General features: G+C 50.0%; 1 protein-coding gene across 3 annotated transcripts in view; it reads left to right on the top strand.

Moving 5' to 3' along the window:
• Positions 1-26,808, top strand: part of LOC147107691 (E3 ubiquitin-protein ligase DZIP3-like) — a 184,962-nt gene that overhangs the window by 77,850 nt on the left and 80,304 nt on the right. For all 3 annotated transcript variants that reach the window (XM_086006917.1, XM_086006916.1, XM_086006915.1), the window contains exons 10-11: positions 5,802-5,855; positions 7,643-7,710. In XM_086006917.1, coding sequence (XP_085863043.1) covers positions 5,802-5,855; positions 7,643-7,710 — 122 coding nt within the window. The remainder of the gene's footprint in view (positions 1-5,801; positions 5,856-7,642; positions 7,711-26,808) is intronic.

The following is a 26,808-nucleotide window of genomic DNA, read 5'->3' as shown; positions in this document are numbered from 1 at the left end:
CAAAACTCAATTTCTAGGCCAAAGTATTTAATTTCTCTGCCATTTCCTCATTCCCTATTATAAATTCTCCAGTCTCTGACTAAAGGATTCAAGTGCATGCAAGCATATTCTAGAAGTGAATTTTATTTTAGTGCACTATCAAAGTGGACTTCAAAAGTGAATGTTACTACCGGTACACTACTACTAAGTAGTACCACCATAATGTTTAGCAGTTTGTGGTGGTAGGTCACGACAGGCTTAATGCAATACAGCAAGCACTGTTAAAAGTTAGTATTTTACCCCAGTGTAACAGGCCTCTGCTTCAGTAGTTTAGCCATGCTGCATCATCACTTTTAATAGTGAAAAGCAATCCAAATGGGGCTGTGGATCAGACAGCATTTCTTCCTACCCAGTTTTTTGTTTGTGTGCATGTGTGAAAAGCTTAACCTTGTGTGTCTGGGGAGTGGGCCTGGAAACCCCTGATACTGAATGTAGCCATTTTCCCTCGGTGCTCCAACAGAAGCAGAACTATGTATACATTAACCTTGGAATATTCTTACAAATTTGTAACTTTCAGCACCACATAAAATAAAATCACAATTAATTTAGTGTCATTAAAGATTATGGAAAGAAAATACATATTACAAACATTGGATTTCAATTTTGCATTTACCTTTTTGCAAACAGAAGTATTTGTCACCACACACTTCCCATTTTACATTGGAAGGTTGGGATGACCCAGGTTATAGACTGCAGTTATAGCCATCAGTCCAGTAGGAGGCGCATTTAATGTTTGTCATGAATAAGTGGTTTTATTTTTCTTTACGCACTTAATGTTTGTCATGAACAAGTGGTTTTATTTTTCTTTACACACTTAGGCCTAGAAATTCAGTATCGCCACGTTTGGGGCGCTACAGTCGAGCGTTCGCTAAAATTAGCGCCCAGCGCAACTTAGCGCCACCTTCATCGAAATTGAGTTGCATCGCCCCAAGAGGTTGTTGCTGCACTAAAGCAGGCGGTGCATGACTATCCTAAGGCGCTAAGCCGGCGAGCCGAGGCGCTACCACCGAGGGCGGGTGCAGCGCAGGTGCGGCCAGTTAGCTAATGCAGGCAGACACGCTGGCGCCGGTCACCTCTTAAAGGGGGAGGGTCGATTTGGCTTGCAGCCACGCCCTGCACTTTGGAGCCCTGATTCTAGGCCTAGACAGACCTGCTGCGACATCGTAACGCCTATGACCATGGAGAGAGTCAGGGAGCGAGCGCAGCGCTTCAGTGAGGGGGCCCTGAAGGTTCTGGTTGGCGCAGTGGAGCGCAGGCGATCTATCCTCTTTCCTGACAGTGGCAGGAGGACGCTGCCCAACGAATATAGAAAAGCTTGGAGGGAGGTGGCACACAGAGTGACCTCCAGCAGCATGGTCCCTAGGACCCCTGTGCAATGCAGGAAGAAGTTCAACGACCTCACTCGGGTTGTCAGGGTGAGTACCCTTTCCAGTATCCTCTTCATCCCTGCATATGCACCTCACTTTATGACCAAAGGGTCCTGAAAGCCCCAGTGCCCAGCCCTCATGCAACACCTATGGGCCTCTCATGAAAATCACATGCACATTCACCACTTTACACACTGTAAGGGCTATTCGACCATGGGAGGCAGTGCAGCCTAGATCAGGGCTTGATACTGTCAGGACTATTCCACCATGGGAGGCAGTGCAGCCTAGATCAGGGCTTGATACTGTCAGGGCTATTCCACCATGGGAGGCAGTGCAGCCTAGATCAGGGCTTGATACTGTCAGGGCTATTTGACCAGGGGAGGCAGTGCAGCCAAGATCAGGGCTTGACACTGTACTCCGAGCCCATCCTTTCTCTTGCAGGGCAAGTTGGCCCACAATAGGAGGCAGCAGCAACGGGGGAGGCCGTCCTGAACTTAAAGACCTCAGCGATCTGGAGCAGCGAGTGGAACGGATAATGGCAGGCTGCCTGATTGGCCCTGTCGCCACTGGAGATGCCGACCCCGTTCTGGACAGCAATGGTAAGGTCATCACCTTTTTGACCTCTCTCTTTCCACTTGTGCCTCACACCAGCATCCTTTGCCACAATCGAACCAATGCAGTGCATTGCAGCACTCATGCCTCCCTCGCTGCCGCCCTGTCCTCACGCTAAAGCAACTCTTGTACCTCCCTGCTTTCAGATGCTGATTCGCCAGGTGAGGAGGCGGGCCCTCAAGCTGCCACTATGAGTGAATCAGAAGGCGAGGAAGAGGAAGCCGGAACATCAGTGCCACCCTCAGCCGAGGCAGCCCATGGCCATGATGGGGACACGTCTTCCCTGGAGGGGAGCAGGGGGGAAGGCTCCAGGGCCCAGCGGGCTGCAGCAACGCGGGGGTGGGGGGGGGGGGGGGTAGGGAAGCTCGGCGGCCTTCTCCCCGGAGGGAGAGTGTGGCCTCCAGCCCTGCTACAGTGAACGCAGAGGAGGTGCGGCTCCTTGCTGAAATGGGCGCCCAGGCGGAGCACAGGCACACTGAGCTCATGGCTGCAGTGGCAAGGATGCCTGACTCCATAAAGTCACTGGCAAGGAGTGTACAGGAATTCGGGGCAGCACAGGCAAGGAGTCTGCAGGACTTCAGTGCAGCACACGCGGCTTCCAGCCAAGTGTTTAGTCGTGCCATGCAGTCACTGGCTGGTCTGATGCAGACACAGATCAAGGCCACACGAGCACTAACTGCTGCCACCCTCGCTGTATCGGGCAGGATTCGCCGGGGCCGTCGCCGCGCCGCAGCAGGCCAGCAGTCTGTGCTTCAGCAGATTGCTGCGCATGCTTCAGCGCTGCCCCGTGTGAGTGCCAGTGTCTCGTCCGACCAGGGAGTGCCTGTGCTCTGTCAGGTTGGCAGCATTCCTGCTGCCAACACTGTCACTCCTCCACTGCAGCTGCCACCACCCGTAGGACAGACTGCTGCCACCCAAGCAGAGTTGGAGCAGTCAGCAGCCGGGCCCTCCAGGCCCAGAGCTGGTCCAGGCCGTCCCCCAAGGGCATCTGCCGACTCACTATCTAACCCTCAGCAGCCTTCCCCCAGCCTTGCTGCAGCCACTGGGGTCCCATTGCGGAGGAGCTGCAGGGCGGGAAGGGGCCAATCTCGCAAGCGAGGCAGATCACCCTCGCAGGACAAAAAGTAGGAGGTGTGGCAAAATGTTGCTTTTTTTTGTGAAGGCCGAGGATCATGGTCATTTTTGTTTAACTCTTTTGTTCATTCTCCAGGTTGTGAGAGCCAGTTATGTGTATGACATTTTTGGGGGGTTTCTCTGTATTTGTTTGTCATGTGGGAAGGGCACAGAGTTTGTTAAATAAATAATTGTCTTTATTCAGATTGTGCATGTGTGCACTTTGAACTATTTGTTGCCTTGACCGCTCAGGGTTTGCGGAGCGGGTCCATTCATGTTCTTTCAATGGCACAAGCCATTCCCTGAAAGGGGGCTTAGAACCGACTTGCAATAAGCCGCTGACAGACGGCCCTTGCGCTTTGTGCCTCCCTCCCGTCTTGGTCCTCCTCCTCCTCTGGTGGTCCTCCAATGTCTGCTGGCAGTGGCTGAGTCCTGAGGATAGCCAGGTTGTGCAGCATGCAGCACACTACAACGAAATGGGAGACTCGCTCAGTCGAATACTGAAGGGCTCCCCCGGAATGGTCCAGACAGCGGAACCGTTGCTTTAGCACGCCGATTGTGTGCTCAATGATGTTCCTGGTCGCTTGATGGCTGTCATTGTATCGCTCTTCAGCAGGGGTGCTGGGCGCACGGAGCGGGGTCATCAGCCAGGTGCACAAAGGATAGCCCTTGTCCCCGATAAGCCAGCCAGCTTCGAAAATGTCTGCCACAGAAGTCTGGCACAGGATGAAGGCGTCGTGGCTGCTGCCTGGAAAGTGGGCATTGACAGCTAGTATCAGCTGCCTGTGGTCACACACCAACTGCACGTTCAACGAATGGAACCCCTTTCGGTTGCGGTAATCCTCGGCATTCTCTAGAGGCGCCCGCAAAGTCACATGCGTGCAGTCAATGGCGCCCTGGACCATGGGGAAGCCTGCTATTCTAGCAAATCCCGTTGCGCGCTCTTGCTGCTTGTCCGGGGTCATGGGGAAGGAAATGTACTGACGTCTCCTTTTGAAGAGGGCATTCGTGACTTGGCGGATGCAGCAATGCACCGCGAACTGGGAGACATTGGCAATGTCGCCAGTAGCGGATTGGAAGGAGCCGCTGGCATAGAAGTTGAGAACCACTTGTCACCTTCACTGCCACCGACAGAGACGTCCTGCTCCTCAGCTGAGGCTGCAGATCTCTCTGAAGCAGGTGGCAGATCTCAGTGACCACCTCCCTTCTGAATCGAAGCCTCCGAATGCACTGCTCCTCAGACATGTTGAGGTAGGAGAAGTGCTGGCAGTATACCCTGGGAGGGTAAGGCCTCCTGTGCTGACGCCTGTTAGCCCTCCTCCGTCTGGCCATGATTGGCGCACTCTCTCGGCGTCCCTGAGCCCTCTCAATGCAATGGAGAAACCCAACGTTTCCACCCATTGCAGCCCCCATTATATGTGGCCACTCAAGGCTATGGCACTGAAAAATCAATCCAAATGCAAAGCTCTGGGCTGAAGCCAGAAGTACCTGTGCGAGCGCTGAGTCAAAGCAGAAAGCTGTCTCCCTTTGTCTCTCTGCAAATCTCTCTCTCTCACACACAGAAGGAGTGGTGCAAAATGGCTACCACAAAGAATGCAGGAAGAGCCCCCTTTAAATAGCGCACCCCCAGCCCCACAGCGACTGGGAACCGTTCCAGTCAACCAGTTGCTGGGAGCGCCAGGCGGAAAGAAGGGGGGCGCCACTGAAGTTCCGGTTCGGGGCACACCAAGGGCGTTGCACCATGAAATGACGTCAGGATCTGCGCGCGCAGCTGAGCGGGCATTGCGATTTTGCGCCACCGCTAAATCTTCACTCAAGTACGCGAGAGGCGCAGATCGTGCCACGCTCGGGCATTAGCCGCTTCGCGCCCCACTTATCACCCTCTTAAGTCGCTAGTGGCTGGCGCTACCAACTGAATTTCTAGGCCTTAATGTTTGTCATGAACAAGTGGTTTTATTTTTCGTCACGTAGTCCATCTGGAAACCAACCAAATAATAGATTATACTAACTGTAACCTTGGAATTTGGATTAAAGTCAGTTGTAGAATTCAAGCTCAAGGAACAGCACCTCATTTTTCAATTAGGCACTCTACAGCCCTCTGGACACAACATAGAGTTCAACAATTTCAGATCATAACCTCGGCCCCTATCACATATATATATTTTCTTCTTTTTTTTATCCACACTTTTTGTTTTTTCTTCCCTCCCTTCAGCTGTTCTTCATTCTGCCAGCGCAATTCACACCCCATCTAAAGCCATCCTTTGTTCCTTAACCTGTCCCATTTCCACCTCCCCTTGCCTTGAATATCTCTTAATGTCTCTTAATCTCTCCTGCTTTCTATCCTATCACTGACCTTCCCTTTTGTTCTTTCATCCCCTCCCCCTTTTCCCAGCCCCCAAACTTGCTTTCCATTTCCTGCTTTTTTTCCCAGTTCTGACGAAAGGTCATCGACCTGAAACGTTAACTCTGTTTCTCTCTCCACCGATGCTGCCTGGTCTGCTGAGTTTTTCCAGCATTTCCTGTTGTTATATGTAGAATTCAAGTCCATGATTACCTCATTCTGAAGTGAGGTCTCGGTCACTATGCTGTTAGGCCATTCAAAAGTTCATTTGTGCTTTTTAAAAAAAAAATTCTCCGGTTTAAAGCACTTTGTTCATTTTGTACACATAGGCAACAGGAGACTCAAAATCAAAGAAAAGACGGAAAAAGTCAAGAGGTAAAAAGGTACGATTTTGCCATGTTGTGAAGCATAATTGTAAACAATTTAAATTTTATGCTGTACTTTCCTGAAACAATCATAAGTTTATTGGCATTGTCTTTTCCATTTAAAACAGCTTGATTTGATTGTAGCGAATATCATCTATATGGTCATTTGTAAGATAAATTTCTTGTCAGGCCTGTCGAGTATTGCAGATTTACATGCCCTTTACATTACAGCATTGCCATCTGCTTTTGAAGGAGCAGTGAACCACTTCAAGAAGTGGTTATCCCAGGCTCCAATGGAAGAAGCAGTGTCATCAGTGGCAAATATAAACATTGATGCAGCAGCCACTGATATTTGGGCCACGGTGGGCGAAGAATACTGGCCCATATTTTCCGATCGGAGGCTTCCTGCATGCGGAGGCCTCCGATCTGGGAAAAATCTACGGACTTACCTGCGGGCTCCTGAGGTGCGTATACTTCCGCTCCTGGGCCTCTCCAAACTCGAAATGTGCAGGGCCCATGTATCCCAGAGGTGCATGCGGTTCGCAAGCATCCCTGGGATCACATGGGCCATGGGGAGCCAATAGGAGAAGGGAATCTCCCTTCATACACTTGACAGATAGACCTGCCAAATATATGAATGGTGATCACCCCAAAAACACTGTAAAACATTAAATAAATTTTTTTTAAATCACATTTTTAAAATGAGTTGAAATTACAATAAATTTAATATTTTAAATAAAAATTTATTTTTTTGAAAAAAATAATTCGTTTTTTACAGGGCTAAAAATAAACTTACCTTTTTAAAAGTATTTTTAAATGATAAATGAGTGGAAAAAAAAAATTTTTAAACTTTTTTTCAACTCTTATGCTGGTAAAAGCAGGCCTTATGCCTGCAATTCAGCCACAGTCAGGATGTCAAGTAAGTTGTTTTCAAATCCTCATGCAACAAGTGAAAAAGTTAAATTCTTGCTGGATGTTTGTTTAAAATTGCTAAATTTAGTTATGAAAGATCCATGAGAATAAAGGTGAGGAATTACTCCTTAATAATGTAGCCCCTTAAGATAAATTAAAATTAGTTAAACACCTGATTATATTGAATTAGTTTGGATTCCTAATCTTAAACCAAAATATGGAAAGCATTTTGTGGATTTGACTGATCTATTTGTAGTGCAAATTTACAAGAAATGTATCTGAAGCTTTCGTAGTAAATTATTCTAAAGCTGTGTGACAATTTCATTGACCATTAATGTGATAATTTACTACCGTCCAAGTACAGAATAAATTGTAAATCGATAAACACACTCAGTTAATAGCATAAATTACTTGCTTTTTGCTTGTTTAGAATTGAATTCAGGTCTCCAAAGGTGAAGTGAAGTAACTTAATACTTACATTAACCAGATGTGTATCTTACAAGTCTCCTGTTCTATTCGGGAGGATCCCAGATCATGCATGCCAGTCCCGAACCTACAGACAAACCATTTAACTCTATTATTGTGTTGGGAGCACTGAATTATGAAGGCTTGCTTGCAGCATTACCATTTAGGGTCAGTGCAAGATGTGGTGGTCTCTTAAAAATTAATACGGTTTACAACTATACCATCCAACCCTGCAACCTCAGTCTGCTTTGACTGGACTGTCTTTGAGTCCTAATTACAGACACTTTTAAGACTTGTGTGAAAATTATCCTAACCTCATTGTACCTCCATTTCTCATAAAAGAACTTCCCTTTATGCATCAACAGTGTTCTATCTGTCTAAATGTAAATGAAGTACTACAGTTAAAAATAATTACTATGTGAATACAGGGTAAAAAGACAGAAGCTGCTGCCCAGACACTCCCACAGGAAGCTGAAATGCTCAAGGAATTAAAAAGGTAAGAATCCTTCATTGTTGTTCAGTATTGTTAATATTTCCACCATGTATTTCTTTCATGAGAAGCCAGTAAACAGATGATGAACATACATCATTTTTTTAATGCATTCAACTTTTAAAATCAACTTTTTAGGCTATTACTGTAATGAACATTTATTTTTTTAAATCTTGTTACTTGTTTTGCAGCCATTTTACAGATTCTGTGTGTATTGATACTATGCATAGTTGATGCACATCATGCCACTTTCTCAACTTACATTGTATAGTGAGAGTCTGACAAGTGGAAAATAATAATAGATAAGCAATTCTGACTGCTTGTGCTGGTGATCACTGGGTTTACTGAGGAAAGATTCTGGGGATAACAGGATTGATATTAAAAGGTGCATTTATGCTACAAAGCTATTGGCTTTGCATCAACAGTAAACTCGTATAGTATACAGGAAACTTTGTGATATCCGACACCGACGGGACCGAGCTGTTGCCGTCCCATCAAAACTGCTGGACAAACCAGCGCTAATGTTAAAACAGACGGAGCTTTTGAGCTCCGTATCTAGCAACAAACCCTGTTGCTTAGCAACAGCTTCTAAACAGTCGGCCGTAGCTTGCAAGCGTCTCTGTAGCTAAGCAACAGTTTCAGCTAGACCTTGCAGAGCCTGACTGGTGAAAAAAAAGCAACGAAAAGAAAAAAAACTTACTGAACCGACTCCTGAATTTTGCCGGTGGAGCAAGTATTCCGGACAGTTAACCTCCGGATAAACCAAAGTTTCCTGTACATGGATTTTTAAGATCCAAAGGGGATGAAATTTGGTAACGCCCCGTTTGGGGGCGGTCACCGAATTATCAGCAGGCATTTAGCGTCCGTTGCGGGAGTACCGCCCTGGCTGCTAAATTGGGCTTATTGCCCTGGCGAGGCTACCTCAGGTGCTCCACTTCCTCTTGGGGCGATACCTGGGTAGCGCCGGAGCGCTACGCGGCCGGTCCGTGTAGCATCAATGCGTTTCAGCGCCCCTCCACTTCCGTTAAAGGGGAGGGCAGCTGCGCACTCTACAGGCCATTTGACGGCCTCCATTAGCCCACCAGGTGCCAGACGTCGCAATGACGGTCAAGGGCCACCAAGAGGGGTAAACCTAGAGGTCGGCCACAATAAACAATTTTGGCGCTGGGCGCAGCCGGACCCCCCCTTTAATTACTGCCCCGCCAGCGGTGTGCGGCCCAGTTCGCAACCCGCGAGACTGTCGCTGACATTGCACGCGGCAGCCTCGCGGTGCGCAGCCGAATTTCAGCCGCAAGGCGGTAAGGGGCCACAGCGGGGCGCTAAGGGATTGCGTCGCTCGGCGATGACGTCATCACTGGCGGCGCAGTGGCCCGGGGCGCTACTGGCGGGGGCGGGGCACTATCGGCTAGTGCCTCTGTAGCTCCCCGCCGAATTTCTCGGCAGGCGCTATTCACACCCTGCCTGGGCAATAAGCCCTTTGCGCCCCCTGGAGGCGCTAACGGTGGGCGCAAAGGAGGCAAATTTTGCCCCCATACATCCTCAGGAGTGAAACAAACTCCGTCTTCCAGGGAGTTTCACGCCACTTTGTTCCAGTGCCAGCTCAGGCTCTGGTACCAAATTCCACATCTGCACTGTAATTGCAGCATTTGTGTGAAGTAGTATAAACACCCACTTCGGATTTAGACCTGCCTTGTTGGTTTCGTTTTCGTTCATGGCTTGTATGTCGTGCACCTTTTCAGGTTTATTGTATGTCATTACTTGAGGGTTGTAGTTTGAACATCCCTGATTTTAATCGCTCCACCATTGGCGGCCGTGCCTTCAGCTGCCAAGGCCCTAAACTCTGGAATTCCTTCCCTAAACGTCTCCGCTTCTCTACCATGCTTTCCTCCTTTAAGATGCTCCTTAAAACCTACCTCTTCGGCCAAGCTTTTGGTCATCTGCTCTAATATCTCCTTATGTGGCTCGGTGTCAAATTTGTTTGATAACGCTCCTGTGAAGTGCCTTGGGACGTTTTACCACATTAAAGACGCTATATAAATACAAGTTTTTGTTGTATGCCATGTGGTCATCGTTTGCCAGGAGGTCAGGAATGGAGTCATCAAGCTGTGGGGAGCACAACATTGTTTTTAAAAGTAAAGTATATATTTAAAAGTTGTGCACTTAAACTGTTTTCCCACCTTATTGCCTGTAGATGGAATAACGCTCTTACATTTCATCTTCCTGTAAATATTAGATTTGCCTGACAATTCCTGGAAGTTGCATTTTGTACAGTTTCTTTAAACAAAGCATTTTCCGTAAACTGTTGCTCCTTTAGAATTTGCTTTATATTCAGACTCAAAAGTTTATATTTGTTTAACGCATTGGACATTGGTTCGGAATTTCTAGCCTGACCAAATCTGAAGAATTGCAGCAGTACATACAGATTTCAAATGCAGTAGTTTTAGACTTTTTCTGTCTATTCCCATGAAGAATCAACCACTTAATATAGGACAAAAATCAGTACAGCCAAGAAATTACTGTATTTTTTACGTTTGATGTTCCATTTGGGATTTGAACTCATGACATCTAAATTACTGGGCCAACTCTATAACCACTGCACTATCTTAACCATCCATCAGGGCCTATAGTTAAAGTAGCTTGTCCAGTTTCAATCCAGTTCTTCATTTTGTTAATCTTCAGAAGAAAACGGTCTTTAAAGAAATAACCTGCATTCATACAGCACTTTTCACGTACTTAGGAGATCCCAAAGTGCTTCACTGTAGTTGAATTACTTTTGAAATGTACTCACTGTTGTAATGTAAGTAAACTTGGCAGCCAATTTTCACACCGCAAAGTCCCATAAACAGCAATGAGAAAAATGACCAGTTAACCTGTCTTTTGGTGGTATAACAACAGAAAATGCTGGAAACACTCAGCAGGTCAGGCAGCATCGTGGAGAGAGAAACAGAGTTAACATTTCAGGTCGAGGACCCTTCGTCAGAACTGGAAAAGGTTAGAGAAGTAACAGATTTTTAAGCAAGTGTGGAGCAGGGAAAGGGAGGTGGGGAGGAAAGAACTAAGGGAAGGTTTGTGTTAGGCTGGAAGGCAGCAGAGATTAAAAGACAAAAGGGATGATGGTGCAAGGCAAAAGGAGATGGTAATGGGACAAGTTAAGAAACAAAAATGATTCTAGATGAGGTGTAAATGACAATGGCAGAATCATCAGCAGTTACCATCTCCTGACGAAGGGTCATCGACCTGAAACGTTAACTGTTTCTCTCTCCACAATGCTGCGTTTTCTGTTATTTCAGATTTCCAGCATCTGCAATATTTTGCTATTGTCTTTTGGTGGTGTTGGTTGAAGAATAAATGTTGGCCAGGACTCTGGGAGAATGCCTACACTTCTTCAAAAAAGTTCGTTGAGATCTTTTAAACCCATCTGAATAGACAGACAGGGTCTCAGTTTAACATCTCATCCATAATCAAGCACCTCAGACAATGCAACACTCCCTCAATACTGCACCAAAGTGTCAGCCTAGATTCTGCGGTCAAATCGGAGTGGGGCTTCAACCCACAACCTGTTGACTCAGGTGAAAGTACTACCACCGAGCCTTACTGACAGCTGAAGTTCCCCAAAATGGCACAGTTGCTAAAGGCAATGTGTAACATGCGGTCCAGAAAGCCTCAAGTCCTAATCTCATTCTGTGTTTAGTTATCTGATCTCAGTTGGGCGGCAGTTGGCTTCAGCATCGCTAGGCTAGGACATGTACACTGATGACACCCAGCTCTACCTCACCACCACCTTTATCGACCCCTCCACTGTCTCTGATTTGTCAAACTCCTTGTCTGACATCCAGCACTGGATGAGCAGAAATTTCCTCCAACTAAATATTGGGAAGACAGAAACCATTGTCTTCTGTCCTTGCCACAAACTCCCTTCCCTTGCCACTGACTCCATCCTTCTCTTTGGTTACTGTCTGAGGCTGAACTAGACTGTTCGCAACCTTGGTGTCGTATTTGACCCTGAAATGAACTTCTGACCAAATATCTGCTCCATCACCAAGACCACCTACTCCCACCTCCGTAAAATCGCCTGACTCTGCCCCAGCCTCAGCTGATCTGCTGCTGAAACCCTCAGCCATGCCTTTGTTACCTCTAGACTTGGCTATTCTAACGCACTCCTGTCTGGCCTCCCATCTTCCACCCTACGTAAACTTGAGCTCATCCAAAACTCTGCTGCCCGTATCCTAACTCACACCAATCCCTTTCACCCATCACCCCTGTGCTCACTGACCTACATTGGCTCCTGGTTCAGTAACGCCTCAATTTTAAAATTCTCATCCTTGTTTTCAAATCCCATCATGGCCTCGGCTCTCCCTATCTCAATAACCTCCTCCAGCGCTACAACCCCCCAAGATCTCTTGCGCTTCTCCAATCCTGGCCTCTTGCACATCCCTGATTTAAATTGCTCCATCATTGGCAGCCGTGCCTTCAGCTGCTTAGGCCATAAGCTCTGGAATTCCCTCCCTAAAACTCTCCGGCCTAGAAATTCACTTTGGGGCGGCCAGCTCGCTCGCACCCAAAAGTTAGCGCTGGGCGGGGAGCCATTAGCGATCGTCAGATAGTCAGTGTTAGCACCCCAAATCGGAACCGGGCACTATACCAGGGTGTGCCCGCCTCCGCTTGGGGCGCTGACACTGAATTTCAGCACTCTTGGCGCCGCTGCGCCAGCCGCTGCGGAGCGGCAGGCTGCGGTACTGCAGGCCTCCTCCTCCTCTTAAGGGGGAGCTGCCTGCAACGGGGAGATCGCCGCTGGAGAGTGCCGGCAAATGAGCCCGGCACCACGGAGAAGTGCCGGGTTCGCGGAAAGCAGCCGGTAATGCCGCGGGGGGGGGGGGGGGGAGGAGGCCGGGCATGGAGGTGCGGGCAGGCGGCCGCCGAAAAAGCGGCCGGCCGCACCTTCCCCTTTAAAGCGCCCCACTAAGGCTACAGCATGGCCCCGTTTTTTGGTCGCTGTTTGCGGCCGCTTCGGAGGAGGCGGCCGCTACTAAATATGGGGATCGGGGCGGAACCGGGGCACTGCGCACACCGATGACGTCATCGGTGCCGGCGCAGCGCTAACGGCTACCGCTGCGCTGAATATCAGCGCAAACTCATTTTTGGCGCAGAAGCCCTCTTTAGGCGGTAACTGGCCGCAAAGCTGGCAGCGCCTTAATGAATTTCTAGGCCTCCGTCTCTCTACCTCTCTCTCCTTTAAGATGCTCCTTAAAACTTAACTCCATCTGTCCTACTTTGTTTGATAACGCTCATGTAAAGCATCTTGGGATGTTTTACTATGTTAAAGGCGCTATATAATTGCAAGTTGTTGTTGTTGTTGAAGGGTGGAAAATAATCATCCTTGGTTGATGTTCCTGACTGGTATCTATTGACCCCTGGAAAGTGAGCATGTCTGAATGTTGGATGAAGACAGAAATTGCTTACCTGTCATGTTCCTATGATAAAATAGTTTACTGACACTCACTCTCTAGACTCGCACGTGATAAACAGCCACTTGGTGAGATACAGGAGAGAAAATCACACATATGAAATCATTGATACCTTCAGGAGAGAGGGGGGAAATTGGCAGAAAGAATATGCTCTATTCACATTGACCAGAACAGTGAGAATTCAGATTTGTGATCATATCTTTGTTTTAATTTAGATTTAAAATTTCTTCAAACTTTTATTGAAAATCATATTGTGACAACCCTGGATTTCTCCTTAAGTGCATTTTAGGGAGTTATTTTGCTTGACTTGATGTTTCACTGCTTCCAGCTCAAACTACTTTGATCATCCAGCTTTGAAAAAGTTAGTATCTCTTTTAAAAATAACATAAGATTTACCAAAAACGTTTTATAAGTACTTTCACTTTCATCTTTCAAGGTATTAAAAGGTAGAAATGTTGCCCGGCAGCAGATTGAGAGAGGGACACAGACAGGGCCCAAAAGCCTGGGACTCGATTTAAAATGTTGCCCGGCAGCAGATTCACAGAGGGACACAGAGAGGCCCCAAAGCCTCGCACTCGATTTAAACCGCCCGGCCCAAAACAGCCCTGGCAAAGCCGGGCTCCCCCAGCTAGTTTATACATATAAATGAAAATCGGTTGGTAGGTGGTTTTTGCCACTGTATTAACCAATTTTGTACTGATACTGCAAATTTTGTAGTACACCAACAATTCACATCTAACATTCCAAACTTTTGCAGAACAGATTGTTTTAACTATTGCTTTTGTTATGCTGAGGGATACTCATGTGCAAGTGAGGCTCATTAAACAGCATTACCTCACATGCACAAGCAGGGTTATACTGTCCATAGATAATTACACTCCAGTTGCCTTCAAAACCTGGCGTGCCACTGATCAGGTGTGTGCTTGAGGCTTATAGTATTCCACACATCTGCTTAAGCACTTACATGTGGCATGTAATATGTAATATGCATGTTGTTGTGTCTCAAGGGGTTTTATACCCTTACCTATATAACAATTAAGAAGGACTCCGGGGTGGAGAGTTTAGTTAACGGCCATTTTATTTACAATGTGCTTCTTCACTCAATGCGCTACATTTCCCATAGTGCATTGCAAATCACCACTACAGTATCCCATGTGGGACAATTCTAATACACATTCAAAATACACAACATATTTCCTCCCCCTTAAAATAGAATGTCCACAAACAGAATAACTGAAAATGACTATAACTTTGGAAGAGAGGGTAGACTGCCTCTACATTCCGCTAACCCTGGGGATTATTCTGCCCCATGCACACAGGTTAGCACTAACTGTAACTAAGGCGCTCTGGAGGCTGCCTTTCTCTTTGGGGGTAACGCCTAGTCTCAGGAGCAGGCTCTGGCTGGCTTTCCCGTGACCCTGCAGGCATGGCTTCCTCCCTCGATGGCACAAGCGTGGATGGTGCCACCGTCTCAGGGTCGGACGACCAGTCCCTGCTGGAGCCCCCAGCAGGTCCTTGATCCTCTGTTTCTTGAGTTACCTGTGGCGACTGCCTTGGCAGTAACTGGTCTACATGCCGTCTTCATGTTCAGTCGTCTCCCGTGCGGACTCGGTATGAAACGGGGCCCATCTTTTGAATGACCGTAGCCGGGACCCACCGCTCCGGGGTGGTGTAGTTACGTGCGAGGACTTTGCCCCCCACCACAAAGTGTCGTTCTTTGGACCTCTGAGCTTGTCTGCTGACTTGATCCTGCTGATTGGCGTGCACTACTGCTTCTGTGGACGTTGGCCTCAGCAGGTCAAGGCGTGTCCGTAGCTGCCTTCCCATGAGTAGGTAAGCAGGAGATGCTCCAGTCGTAGCATGAGGCGTGTTTCGGTATTTCAGCAAGAAAGCATTCAGGCGCTGCTTTAGAGGAGCATCACTTCTTGCCGCTTTCAACGCGCGTTTCAGCGTTCTGACAAATCTCTCCGCCAATCCATTCGTGGATGGATGATAAGGCGCGGAGAACGTGTGCTGGATTCCATTGCTCTTGAGGAACTCCTCCATCTCCTGGGATGTGAACTGTGTTCCATTGCCGGTTACGATCTGCTCCGGCAGACCAAATCGCCCGAACATCTCTCTGAGTCTCGATGGTTTTCTCCGTAGTGGTAGTGGACATTACTGCAACCTCCGGCCATTTGGAATGGGAGTCCACCGTGACCAGGAACATCGCTCCTTCCACTGGTCCCGCGAAGTCCAGATGGATCCGTTGCCACGGTGTCGCCGGCCATTCCCATGGATGCAGTGGCGCTGCTCTTGGCGTATCCCTGGTTGTCTCGCATGATGGGCATGATTTTGCTTCAACTTCAATTTCATGATCCAGACCGGGCCACCAGAAGTAGCTTCGTGCCAGCTCCTTCATCCGGACAATACCACAATGTCCTGAGTGCAGCTCATTGAGGACATGTTTCCGCAGCTTTGGTGGTATGATCACTCGCATGCCCCAAAGGAAGCATCCTGACGTGACAGACAACTCCTTCCCTCTTGACAGGTAAGGTAGGAGCTCAGGTGGTGCGTCTGACACCTGTGATCCGTCTCCTCGCATCACCCGATCCAGCACCTTGGATAGCGTAGGGTCCACTCTGGTCTCTTTCTTGACCTGTCGGGCCATGACAGGGGCATTGCTCACCATGTCAAAGTAGAAAATCTTCTGCTCACAGCCTTCAGAGGGCACAGGCAGCGGAAGTCTTGACAATCCATCTGCATTGCCATGTGCTGCTGACCTCCGGTATTTGATGTTGTAATTGTGAGCGCTTAACATCAGCGCCCAGCGCTGCATCCTGCATGCTGCCAGGGAGGGTATTCCTGTGTGTGGACCAAAGATCGATGTCAGAGGACGATGATCCGTCAGCAAAGTGAATTTCCTTCCGAAGAAGTAGTGATGGAACTTTTTGATTCCAAAGATGATGCCCAAAGCCTCTTATTCGATCTGCGGGTATTTCACCTCCGCCTTGCTCCGGGAACTTGACGCGAATGCAATCGGCTTCTCTTCGCCTGAGGGAAAGATGTGGGACACGACCGCGCCGACGCCATAAGGCGACACATCACAGGCCAGCTGAATCTGCAACAACGGGTCAAAGTGCGTCAACACTCTGGGGTCAGTCAAAGCTGCTTTGGCTTTCTTGAATGCAGCTTCGCACTCCTTCGTCCATGCCCAGGCCTTGCCCTGACACAGCAACTCATGTAATGGCTTCAACAGTGATGCCAGCTGTGGAATAAACTTTCCGTAATAGTTCAGGAGACCTAAGAATGACCACAGCTGGCCGACATTTGTAGCTGCAGGAGCGTCGGCAATGGCTTTCATTTTCGACGGTGCTGTGTGTAGGCCGTCCGCGTCGATGACATGGCCTAGGTACTCCACTGATGGCTTGAAAGATTCGCATTTGTCCTTGCGAACGCGTAAGCCATATTCTTTAAGTCTTCCCAGTGTCTTCGTCAGGTTCTGCAGATGCTCGTTGTCGTCCTTTCCTGTGACAAGGATATCGTCGAGATAACATTGTACCCCTGGAATGCCGCTTAAGATCTGGTCCATAGCCCGCTGAAACAATGCTGGTGCTGACGTTATACCAAAGGGTAGGCGGCAGTACCTGTAGAGGCCCTTGTAGGTGGTGATGGTGAGGTACTTCTGTGAGCCCTCTTCTACATGCATCTGCAAGTAGGCTTGGCATAGAACAATCTTGCTAAACTTCTGACCGCCTGCTAGACCCGCGAAAAGATCTTCAATGATGGGGAGGGGATACTGTTCAGCTGAGAGCACAGGATTCACTGTTACTTTGAAATCTCCACATAAGCAAACCACGCCGTCACTCTTCATCACTGGTACCACGGGCGTGGCCCACTCACTGTGCGAAACCGGCACCAGGACCCCTATCTTGACCAGACGCTCCAGGTCAGCCTCCACCTTTGGTCTGAGGGCGTAGGAAACGTTCCTGGCCTTCAGGAACCGTGGCTGGCTGTCAGGCTTCACCTTGAGTTTGACCGTAATCCCCTTCATACTCCCCAATTCTCCGTCAAAGACAGCCGCATGCTTTGTCAAAACTGCCGCTAGCCCCGCCTCTTCAACTGACACCGCATTCAATTTTTCCCAATCCAGATGAATTTTCTCCAACCATGGCCTGCCCATCAGGGATGGATAGTCACCCTTGACCACGTAAACTGGCAGCATCACGGTTTGTCCATTAAGCTCCACCTTGACCTCCGTCTTACCCAGCATTGGGACTGTTTCCCCAGTGTAGGTCTTTAAGATGAGCTTGGCTGGCGTCAGTGATAGGTGGTTCAGTTTTTCTTTGAATAGCTTCTCTGAAATCAAGGAGACAGCGGCCCCCGTATCCAGCTCCCTTTTGACCGGTATTCCCTCTAGTAGTGGAGTGACTCCATAGCCTGATGAGCTTCCATTCATCGTTAACACATGGAGATTCAGCTCCCCATCAGAGTCTGTGTCACTGTCTTCCTGTTCTTGTTTCACCATGTGTAGGTTTTTCTTTTTAGAACGCCAGTTGGATGTGTCTCAAGGGGTTTTATACCCTTACCTATATAACAATTAAGAAGGACTCCGGGGTGGAGAGTTTAGTTAACGGCCATTTTATTTACAATGTGCTTCTTCACTCAATGCACTACATTTCCCATAGTGCATTGCAAATCACCACTATGGTATCCCATGTGGGACAATTCTAATACACATTCAAAATACACAACACATGTTCAGTGGCATTTCAAATTTTGTAGGAAACCAGAGTATCCAGTGTGTAGCCACTTGAGTATATTGGTCTGCAGGGGATCGGACTAGCTCTATTAAGTAGATATGGGTAGGGCAGTGTCAATACATAAGAACATAAAAAATAGGAGCAGAAGTAGGCCATACGGCCCTTTGAGCATTCAATAAGATCATGGCTGATGATCTACCTCAACTCCACTTTCCCGTCCTATCGTCATATTCTTTATTTCCAAATAGCTATCAAAAAGCTACCAATCTCAGTCTTGAATATACTCAACGACTGAGCATCCACAGCCCTCTGGGGTAGAGAATTCCAAAGATTCACAAGCATGAACATACATATCATGATGTGCATTCTTTTCTGGGGTTTTGTGACAACTGCAGTGCTTAAGCCACACAGTGCTGCTACTGACTATATAATTGGCTGAGCTTCACTGAAGATGAAGTAGCTAAATTGGACCACTGAATTTATGCTGCTGCTGTAAAGTTTGATGTGAAAATCTAATATAATGAGCACCCAATGTGCCAGTTGCTTTAACATTGTATTTATCTTTTTGAAATGTGAAAAATGATCCCTCTTGTGGTGCTTCTTGATTCAGCTTTGCTTATGAACTTATGATCTTGGTCCCATTGCCTGAAGTGTGCCTATTGGCAGTGCACAGCAATCTGGAAATTTGTGCAGAGACCTGCAAAGCTGGGTCCCTTCTCCCATAGCCCTGACCCCAAATACGCTCTCGCGTTTTTTGGTGGTGCCCACATTGCTGTGCCGAAACAAGTGCTTTTATTGAAATGTTCTAATTTTGTCACACCCATGAAGTCAAATTGACCTGCAAACCCACTTCCTCTGTTAGTGGCAGTCGCAGGTCAGTTGGTACTTGGCCACTTGAATACAAGGGGCAGAAGCTACAGTTTTTCTGTGAGTTACATTTACAAAGGCAGAAAGAGGTATTTGGACACAAATCTGGTATTTTGGAGTTGCCCAATTTTGACTACAATCCAGCTTTGCTTTATTGGGGAAATAATTTTTGGAAATATCTGAGTGCTGGGAGCTACTTCATAGGCTGCTAGGATCCTTTTGTGATACCCCTATTATGCTTTTAGGCAGTGGGAGTTCCATAAGGGGACGCATCCGGTCCGGGTCGGGACCGATGACCCCGTGTTCCACAACACAGCCAAGGATGGCGAGGCGGTCTGTGTGGAATATGCACTTCTCCTTGTTATATGTCAGGTTCAGGAGTTGGGCGGTGTGGAGGAATTTCTCGAGGTTTGCGTCATAGTCCTGCAAGTCATGGCCGCAGATGGTCACATTATCTAGGTAAGGGAAAGTGGCCTGCAGCTCGTTTTGATCGACCATCCAGTCCATCTCCCTTTGGAAGACGGAGACCCCGTTGGTAACGCCGAAGGGAACCCTAAGGAAGTGATAGAGGCGGCCGTTTGCCTCAAAAGCAGTATACTGGCGGTCTTCAGGGCTGATGGGGAGCTGGTGGTACGCTGATTTCAGGTCAATGGTCGAAAAGACGCGGTACCGCGCGATCTGGTTGACCATGTCGGCTATGCGGGGGAGTGGGTAGGCGTCCAGCAGGGTGTAGCGGTTTATTGTTTGGCTGTAGTCAATGACCAGGCGTTGTTTCTCGCCGGCCTTAACGACCACAACCTGGGCTCGCCAGGGGCTGGAGCTGCCCTCAATAATCCCCTCCTTCAGGAGCCGTTCCACTTCGGTTTTGATGAAAACCCTGTCCCCGGCACTGTATCGCCTGCTCTTTGTGGCGATGGGCTTACAGTCGGGGGTGAGGTTGGCAAACAGTGAGGGGGGTGGGACTCTGAGTGTGGAGAGGTTGCATCTGGTGCGCGGCGGGCAATTTGGGGGCTGCTGGCTGCGGACTGTGAGTGGGGGGAGGGGGCCACCGTACGCCATCGTAACGCTTTTGAGGTGGCACTGGAAATCCAACCCCAGTAGAACGGCAGCGCAGAGGTCGGGCAGGACCAGGAGTTTAAAATTATTGAACACAGTCCCGTCTACTACTAGTGTCACCACGCAGTAGCCGCCAATGTCCGCTGACTGGGACTCGGAGGCCATAGAAATCCGCTGGTGCGCAGGCAGGACTGGGAGAGAGCAACGCTGCACCGTGTCAGGGTGGATGAAGCTCTCTGTGCTCCCGGAGTCAAAAAGGCAGTTTATTGCATGGCCGTTTACCTTAACGTCCATTTTTGACCGGGCTAGCTGGTGCGGTCTCGTTTGGTCCAGTGTCACAGAGGCCAGCGTAGGGGTCGGTGTGTCGCTGCGGGTATCAGATGGGGGGGGGGGGGGTTGGCGGTCTGCTGCGTCCCGGCTGGTGTCCAAGATGGCGGCGTCCATGATTCCCATGTGGCTGGAGTCGTCCAAGATGGCTGCTGCTGCGGTGGTTCGCACATGGCTGGGGAGGCCCAAGATGGCGGCCCGCACGGCCCCCACGCGGCGCTGTTGGGGGCCCAAGATGGCAGCTCGCACGGCCCACACGCGGCGCTGCTGGCGTTCGGGGTGGCTTTGGCCTTGCAGACGCTGGCGTAGTGTCCCTTTTTCCTGCAGCCCGAGCAGGTTGCATTCTTCGCCGGGCAGCGCGCTCTGGGGTGTTTGGCCTGGCCACAGAAGTAGCATTTCTGGCCTTGGGATACTGCTGTCTGGCTTTGGGACACTGCTGCGATAGTTGGGCCGTTGTTGGGCTGTGGCTGGGGTGGCACGGTGCTATGGGGCTGTCCTACCGTGTCCCAGGTTGTCGTTCCCCGCGGCGTCCACGGTGCAGAGGAGTAGGCATCCATGCCCCGGAAGGCTGCATCCAGCGTTATTGCGATTTCGGAGGCTTTGTCGAGGGTGAGGTCACTCTGCTCCAGCAGTCGCTGTCGGGTGTAGTTGGACCTGTGGCCCGCTACGAAGGCATCCCGGATCAGTTCCTCCGTGTACTTAGTGGGCGTTACCGCCTTACACCCACAGGCCCGGCCAAGCACGGACAGTGCTTGGAGGTATTCCTCAGTCGATTCCCCAGGTTGTTGCTTGCGACTCCCCAGAAGGTGCCTAGCGTATACTTCGTTCACAGGGCGCGTGTACTGGGTCTTGAGGAGCTGGAGGGCGGCTGTGTACGAGGTCGCGTCCCGGATGACTGAGTACACTCGGTGGTTCACCTTGGAGATCAGGACAGACAGTTTGTCCGCATCGTTTCGACCGCAGTGGAGGCAGTCAGGAATGTCTCGAAGCAGGTGAGCCAGTGAGCAAACTTGGTGGAAGCGTCCGCTTCCCGACTGTCCAGGTCCAGGCATGCTGGTGTGAGGATCTTCTCCATTATAAAAATTTAGTTAATAAAATTGATGCGCCATCAATTACTCAAAAGACTGAGGTTGAGCGAGTAACAATCGGGCTTTTATTAACTAAAGAATGAAGGTCTTGTCTCGAGTGGTCGACCCGTCCAGAATACTAAGGGACTGGGAGGTAGTCACTTATATACCTGGAATAGTGGGAGGAGTCAGCCGAGGCATGTCCAGACTGTGGTAAACCACTGTTGTTAGTATTGTTGTACTTGTCTGTGCATGCCTCAGCTGACTCCGCCCCTGGCTCCACCCTCATGGCTGGGTATAAAGGTCGCTGCTCAGAAGCCTCCGGCCCTTTTGGATACCAGGCAACCCCAAGAGGCATGCTCTGTTCTTTGGTAATAAAAGCCTGTTTATTACTTACTCAATCTCCAGTCTTTTGTAGCAATTGATAGTGCATCAATTTTATTACCAAAGTTAAATGTTGGCTGCGGATGCTGATCAACCGATGGCGCAAAACGCTGAGCAGCAGGCGCTGCTGCGAGCCCTCAGACCAACATGCCTGGACCTAGACCCCCAAGAAGCGGGTTCGTCGACTAAATTCGCACAATGGCTGCGTTGCTTTGAGGCGTATCTGGAAGCCTCGACCGTGACTCTTGATGAAAATAAACTGAAAATCCTGGCCTCGAAGGTGAGCCACCAAGTCTATACTTTAATCCAAGATGCGACGACCTACGCGGCGGCTATCGACCTACTGAAAGGGCAGTATGCACGCCCGGTTAACACGGTCTATGCCAGGCACCTTTTAAGATCTCGCAGACAGCAGCCCGGGGAATCGGTGGAAGCCTTCCTACGGGCACTGCGGGTACTCGGACGCGGCTGCGACTGCAAGGAAGTATCGGCCGCGGCACATGCGGAGGGACTGATACGAGACGCTTTCGTTGCGGGTCTAAGGTCCGACTACTCCCGGCAGAGGCTGCTGGAGAAGGGTGAAATAGACCTGACAAAGGCAGTGTCCCTCGCGCTCTCGCTCGACGCGGCCCACAGAAATATGGACGCTTTCTCCCCTCATCGCCCCGCGCCGTGGACGCCGCAATCTTGGGCCATGGGACCGCCACCTCCAACTGCTGCAGCGATGTCCAAGGCACAAAAATGCTATTTTTGTGGCCAAGCTAAACACCCTAGAGCACGCTGCCCCGCGAAGAATGCTACCTGCTCCGGCTGCGGGAAGAAAGGTCACTACGTTAGCGCCTGCAAAGGGAAGACCGCTAACGCCAGCAGCGCTGCGTGCGAACCGTGGGCGCAGCCATCTTGTCCGCCATCTTGGGCTCCCCCAGCCGCGTGGGGACCGTGGGCGCCGCCATTTTGTCCGCCATCTTGGACGCCTCCGACTTTGGTTACGGGGGACCCGGACTCCACCACCGCCTCATCGGACGACCGCATCGACGCGCTTGAACATACGCTGGCTTCCGTGACGCTGGATCAATCTCTCCCGCATCAACTGTCCAGGTCCATGATGGACATTACGGTAAACGGCTGCGCCACTACCTGCCTTTTTGACAGCGGGAGCACGGAGAGTTTTATACACCCCGACACGGTGCGCAGTTACTCTCTCCCGGTCCTGCCGACGCGTCATCGCATCTCTATGGCTTCCAAAGCCCAGTCAGCGGACGTCGGTGGCTACTGTATGGTGACTCTTTCAGTGCGGGGTACTGAATACAAAAATTTTAAACTTCTGGTCCTGCCCCATCTCTGCGCTGCCGTCCTACTGGGGTTGGATTTTCAGTGCCACCTTAAGAGTGTCACTTTAGCGTATGGTGGACCCCTCCCCCCTCTCACAGTCTGCAGCCAGCAGTTTTTAAATCGCCCGCCGCGCGCCATTTGCAGCCTCTCCACCCTTAAAGTCTCCCCCCCCTCCTTGTTCGCTAACCTCACCCGCGACTGTAAGCCCATCGCTACCAAAAGTAGGCGTTACAGTGCCGGGGATAGGGGTTTCATTAAATCCGAGGTAGCGAGACTCCTGAAGGAAGGGATTATCGAGAGCAGCAATAGCCCATGGCGAGCACAAGTGGTGGTGGTGAAGGCTGGCGGCAAACAGCGCCTAGTTATTGACTACAGCCAGACGATCAACCGCTACACCCAGCTGGATGCATATCCACTCCCCCGCATATCTGACATGGTCAATCAGATAGCACAATACCGGGTGTTCTCGACGATTGATCTGAAGTCGGCATACCACCAGCTCCCCATCAGGGCTGAGGACCGCCAGTACACAGCTTTTGAAGCTGACGGTCGGCTCTATCACTTTCTCAGAGTTCCCTTCGGCGTCACCAACGGAGTTTCTGTCTTCCAACGGGAGATGGACCGGATGGTTGACCAGAACGCGCTCCAGGCCACTTTCCCATATCTAGACAACGTCACCATCTGCGGCCACGACCAGCAGGACCACGACGTTAATCTAGAGAAATTCCTCCGGACGGCCCAGCGGCTGAATCTCACATACAACAAAGACAAATGTATGTTTCGTACTACGCGCCTTGCTATTCTTGGCTGCGTAGTGGAGAACGGAGTCATCGGCCCAGACCCCGATAGAATGCGCCCCCTTATGGAGCTCCCCCTCCCCCACTGCCAGAAAGCACTGAAGAGATGCCTGGGGTTTTTCTCTTACTATGCGCAGTGGGTGCCCAACTATGCGGATAAAGCCCGACCCCTCATCAAGTCCGCCTCCTTCCCCCTGACAGCAGAGGCCTGTGCAGCCTTCACTCTCATAAAAGGAGACATTGCGAAGGCCACAATGCACGCTGTGGATGAGTCCCTTCCTTTTCAAGTGGAGAGCGACGCATCCGACTTTGCCCTAGCTGCAACCCTTAACCAGGCGGGGAGACCCGTGGCCTTTTTCTCAAGGACCCTCCAGGGCCCCGAGATTCGACACTCCTCTGTCGAAAAGGAGGCCCAGGCCATTGTGGAAGCCGTGCGACATTGGCGGCATTACCTGGCCGGAAAACGATTTACCCTGCTCACTGACCAGCGTTCAGTGGCTTTTATGTTTCATAATAAGCAGCGGGGCAAAATCAAGAATGACAAGATCTTAAGGTGGAGAATCGAACTCTCCACCTACAATTACGATATCTTGTACCGGCCCGGGAAACTCAATGAGCCCCCAGATGCCCTATCACGTGGTACGTGCGCCAACGCGCAGGTTGATAGGCTACAGACCCTCCACAATGACCTCTGCCACCCGGGGGTCACCAGGTTCTTCCATTTTATCAAATCCCGTAACCTGCCCTACTCCATCGAGGAGGTCAGGACCATGACCAGGAACTGCCAGATCTGTGCCGAGTGCAAGCCGCATTTTTATAGGCCAGACAGAGCGAGCCTGATCAAAGCCACGCGCCCCTTCGAGCGGCTGAGCATCGATTTTAAAGGGCCCCTCCCCTCCTCTGACCGCAATGTGTACTTCCTCAATATAATTGATGAGTACTCCCGTTTCCCGTTTGCCATCCCTTGCTCGGACATGACCAGTACCACGGTCATTAAATGTCTGAATGACCTCTTCGCCTTGTTCGGTTTCCCTAGCTATATCCATAGCGACAGGGGCTCATCTTTTATGAGCGACGAACTTCGGCAGTACCTGCTCGCGAGAGGCATTGCTACAAGCAGGACCACCAGCTACAACCCCCGGGGTAACGGCCAGGTGGAAAGGGAGAATGCGACAGTCTGGAAGGCAGTCCTTTTAAACTTAAAATCTAAGGGCCTTCCGACCTCCCGCTGGCAGGAGGTCCTCCCTGCGGCGCTCCATTCCATTCGGTCGCTGCTCTGTACACCCACCAATGCCACTCCTCACGAGAGAATGTTCTCCTTCCCCAGGAAGTCCACGTCGGGGATTTCGCTACCAACATGGCTGACTTCTCCAGGTCCCGTCCTACTGCGGAAGCACGTGAGGACCCATAAGGTGGACCCCCTGGTCGAGAGGGTGAGCCTCCTCCACGCTAACCCGCAGTATGCTTACGTGGTGTACCTGGACGGGCGGGAGGACACAGTCTCCATTCGAGACCTCGCACCTGCAGGTGCTCCTGAAACACCCTCTTCGCCACCCACCGCTACTCCTGCCTACCCCCAGGACACAGTCCCCGCACGAGACCTCGCACCTTCGGGTGCCTCTGAGAGACCACCATCGCTACCTCCCATTACCCATGCTCTGACCCCTGTAGACGGCATGCAGCAGCCCCAGGGTCCGCCACCTGCTACACCTCCTCTGAACGAGACACCGGGTTCACCGTTGGATGCTGCACCATCACCGCCGCTGCTGCGACGCTCAGGACGGCTTACAAGGCCTCCTGATAGACTTCAGTACACGAATTTTTAGTGCACTTCACCCCGCCGGACTCAATTCTAAACAAGGGGTGAATGTGGTAAACCACTGTTGTTAGTATTGTTGTACTTGTCTGTGCATGCCTCAGCTGACTCCGCCCCTGGCTCCACCCTCATGGCTGGGTATAAAGGTCGCTGCTCAGAAGCCTCCGGCCCTTTTGGATACCAGGCAACCCCAAGAGGCATGCTCTGTTCTTTGGTAATAAAAGCCTGTTTATTACTTACTCAATCTCCAGTCTTTTGTAGCAATTGATAGTGCATCACAGACCTGTACTTATTGGAATACACATACAGACACAGACAAGTATAACAGTGGTTTACCACAGTGTTATCTGGAGGAAGTGGAGGGAGATGAGCATTAAGGCCTGCTGGATACAAGGAAGGTGAGACAGTACCGGAGGCGGGTTGTACCAAACCTGAGCTGGGGTAAAATCTTCTGTTTCTTCATCCCCAGCCTGCCCCAACACATTTCATCCCTTCATGAAGTGTTGCTGGTCCTTCCTGGTGGCTGTCATCTGTCTCCAACTATGTGCTGCTTTCTCCTGCAAAGACAGAAAGCTACTGAGGAATTAAGGTCACGCAATGATGCAATGGGATCTCCCGAGGGATTACAAGACTGTGAGGTTGAACCATGCAGCTGCAGTTGGAGAATGGCATTAACAGGTTGCCCTTATCCATTCTTGTCAAGAGTGGGTGGCAATCCTCAGAAAAGACTTGGAAGGTGTCCCATGGTTTCTGATGGATTAGAGAAGGAAATTAAAGTTTAGGAGGGGTCAGATCATGGTATTGCCAAATAGCTTACATACAGGATTATAGATGATGTGTGAGGCTTTCCTTTCCCCTCCTGGTGAGGTCATTGAATTCCTTCCTGCACTAGAGCATGGTCCTGTGGACAGTACTGCTAGCATTAATCGCTTTTATTGCTCTCTACCATGCTCTGCAGGCCACTGAGAACTTTGTGACCATGATCTGGAAAGAACACCTCTCACATGCTCCACCTCTTTCAGCAATTATTCAGTGGTTTAGTTGTCAAAGCAGGATACCTTGATTCCCCCAGCCTTCCTCACAGCCATTTCAGCCAATTGTGTAGTGGGAAGATGGTCCTTTGAATGCAGCACCAAACTAAGAAAATCTGCCAGTAAAATTAGTTTGGCAGCTACAACAGTGCTCTCAGTATAGTATCTCAGCAAAAGGCTCCCATACCGTTCCCCAATACAGTAGCCACTTTAAGCTGCA

This window comes from Somniosus microcephalus, chromosome 14 (genome assembly GCF_052327205.1).
Source record: "Somniosus microcephalus isolate GS21.2 chromosome 14, FLI_Smic_1.0, whole genome shotgun sequence".
NCBI lineage: Eukaryota > Metazoa > Chordata > Chondrichthyes > Squaliformes > Somniosidae > Somniosus > Somniosus microcephalus.
Note: the sequence above shows the minus strand (reverse complement) of the source record. Positions and strands in the feature narration are given on the sequence as shown.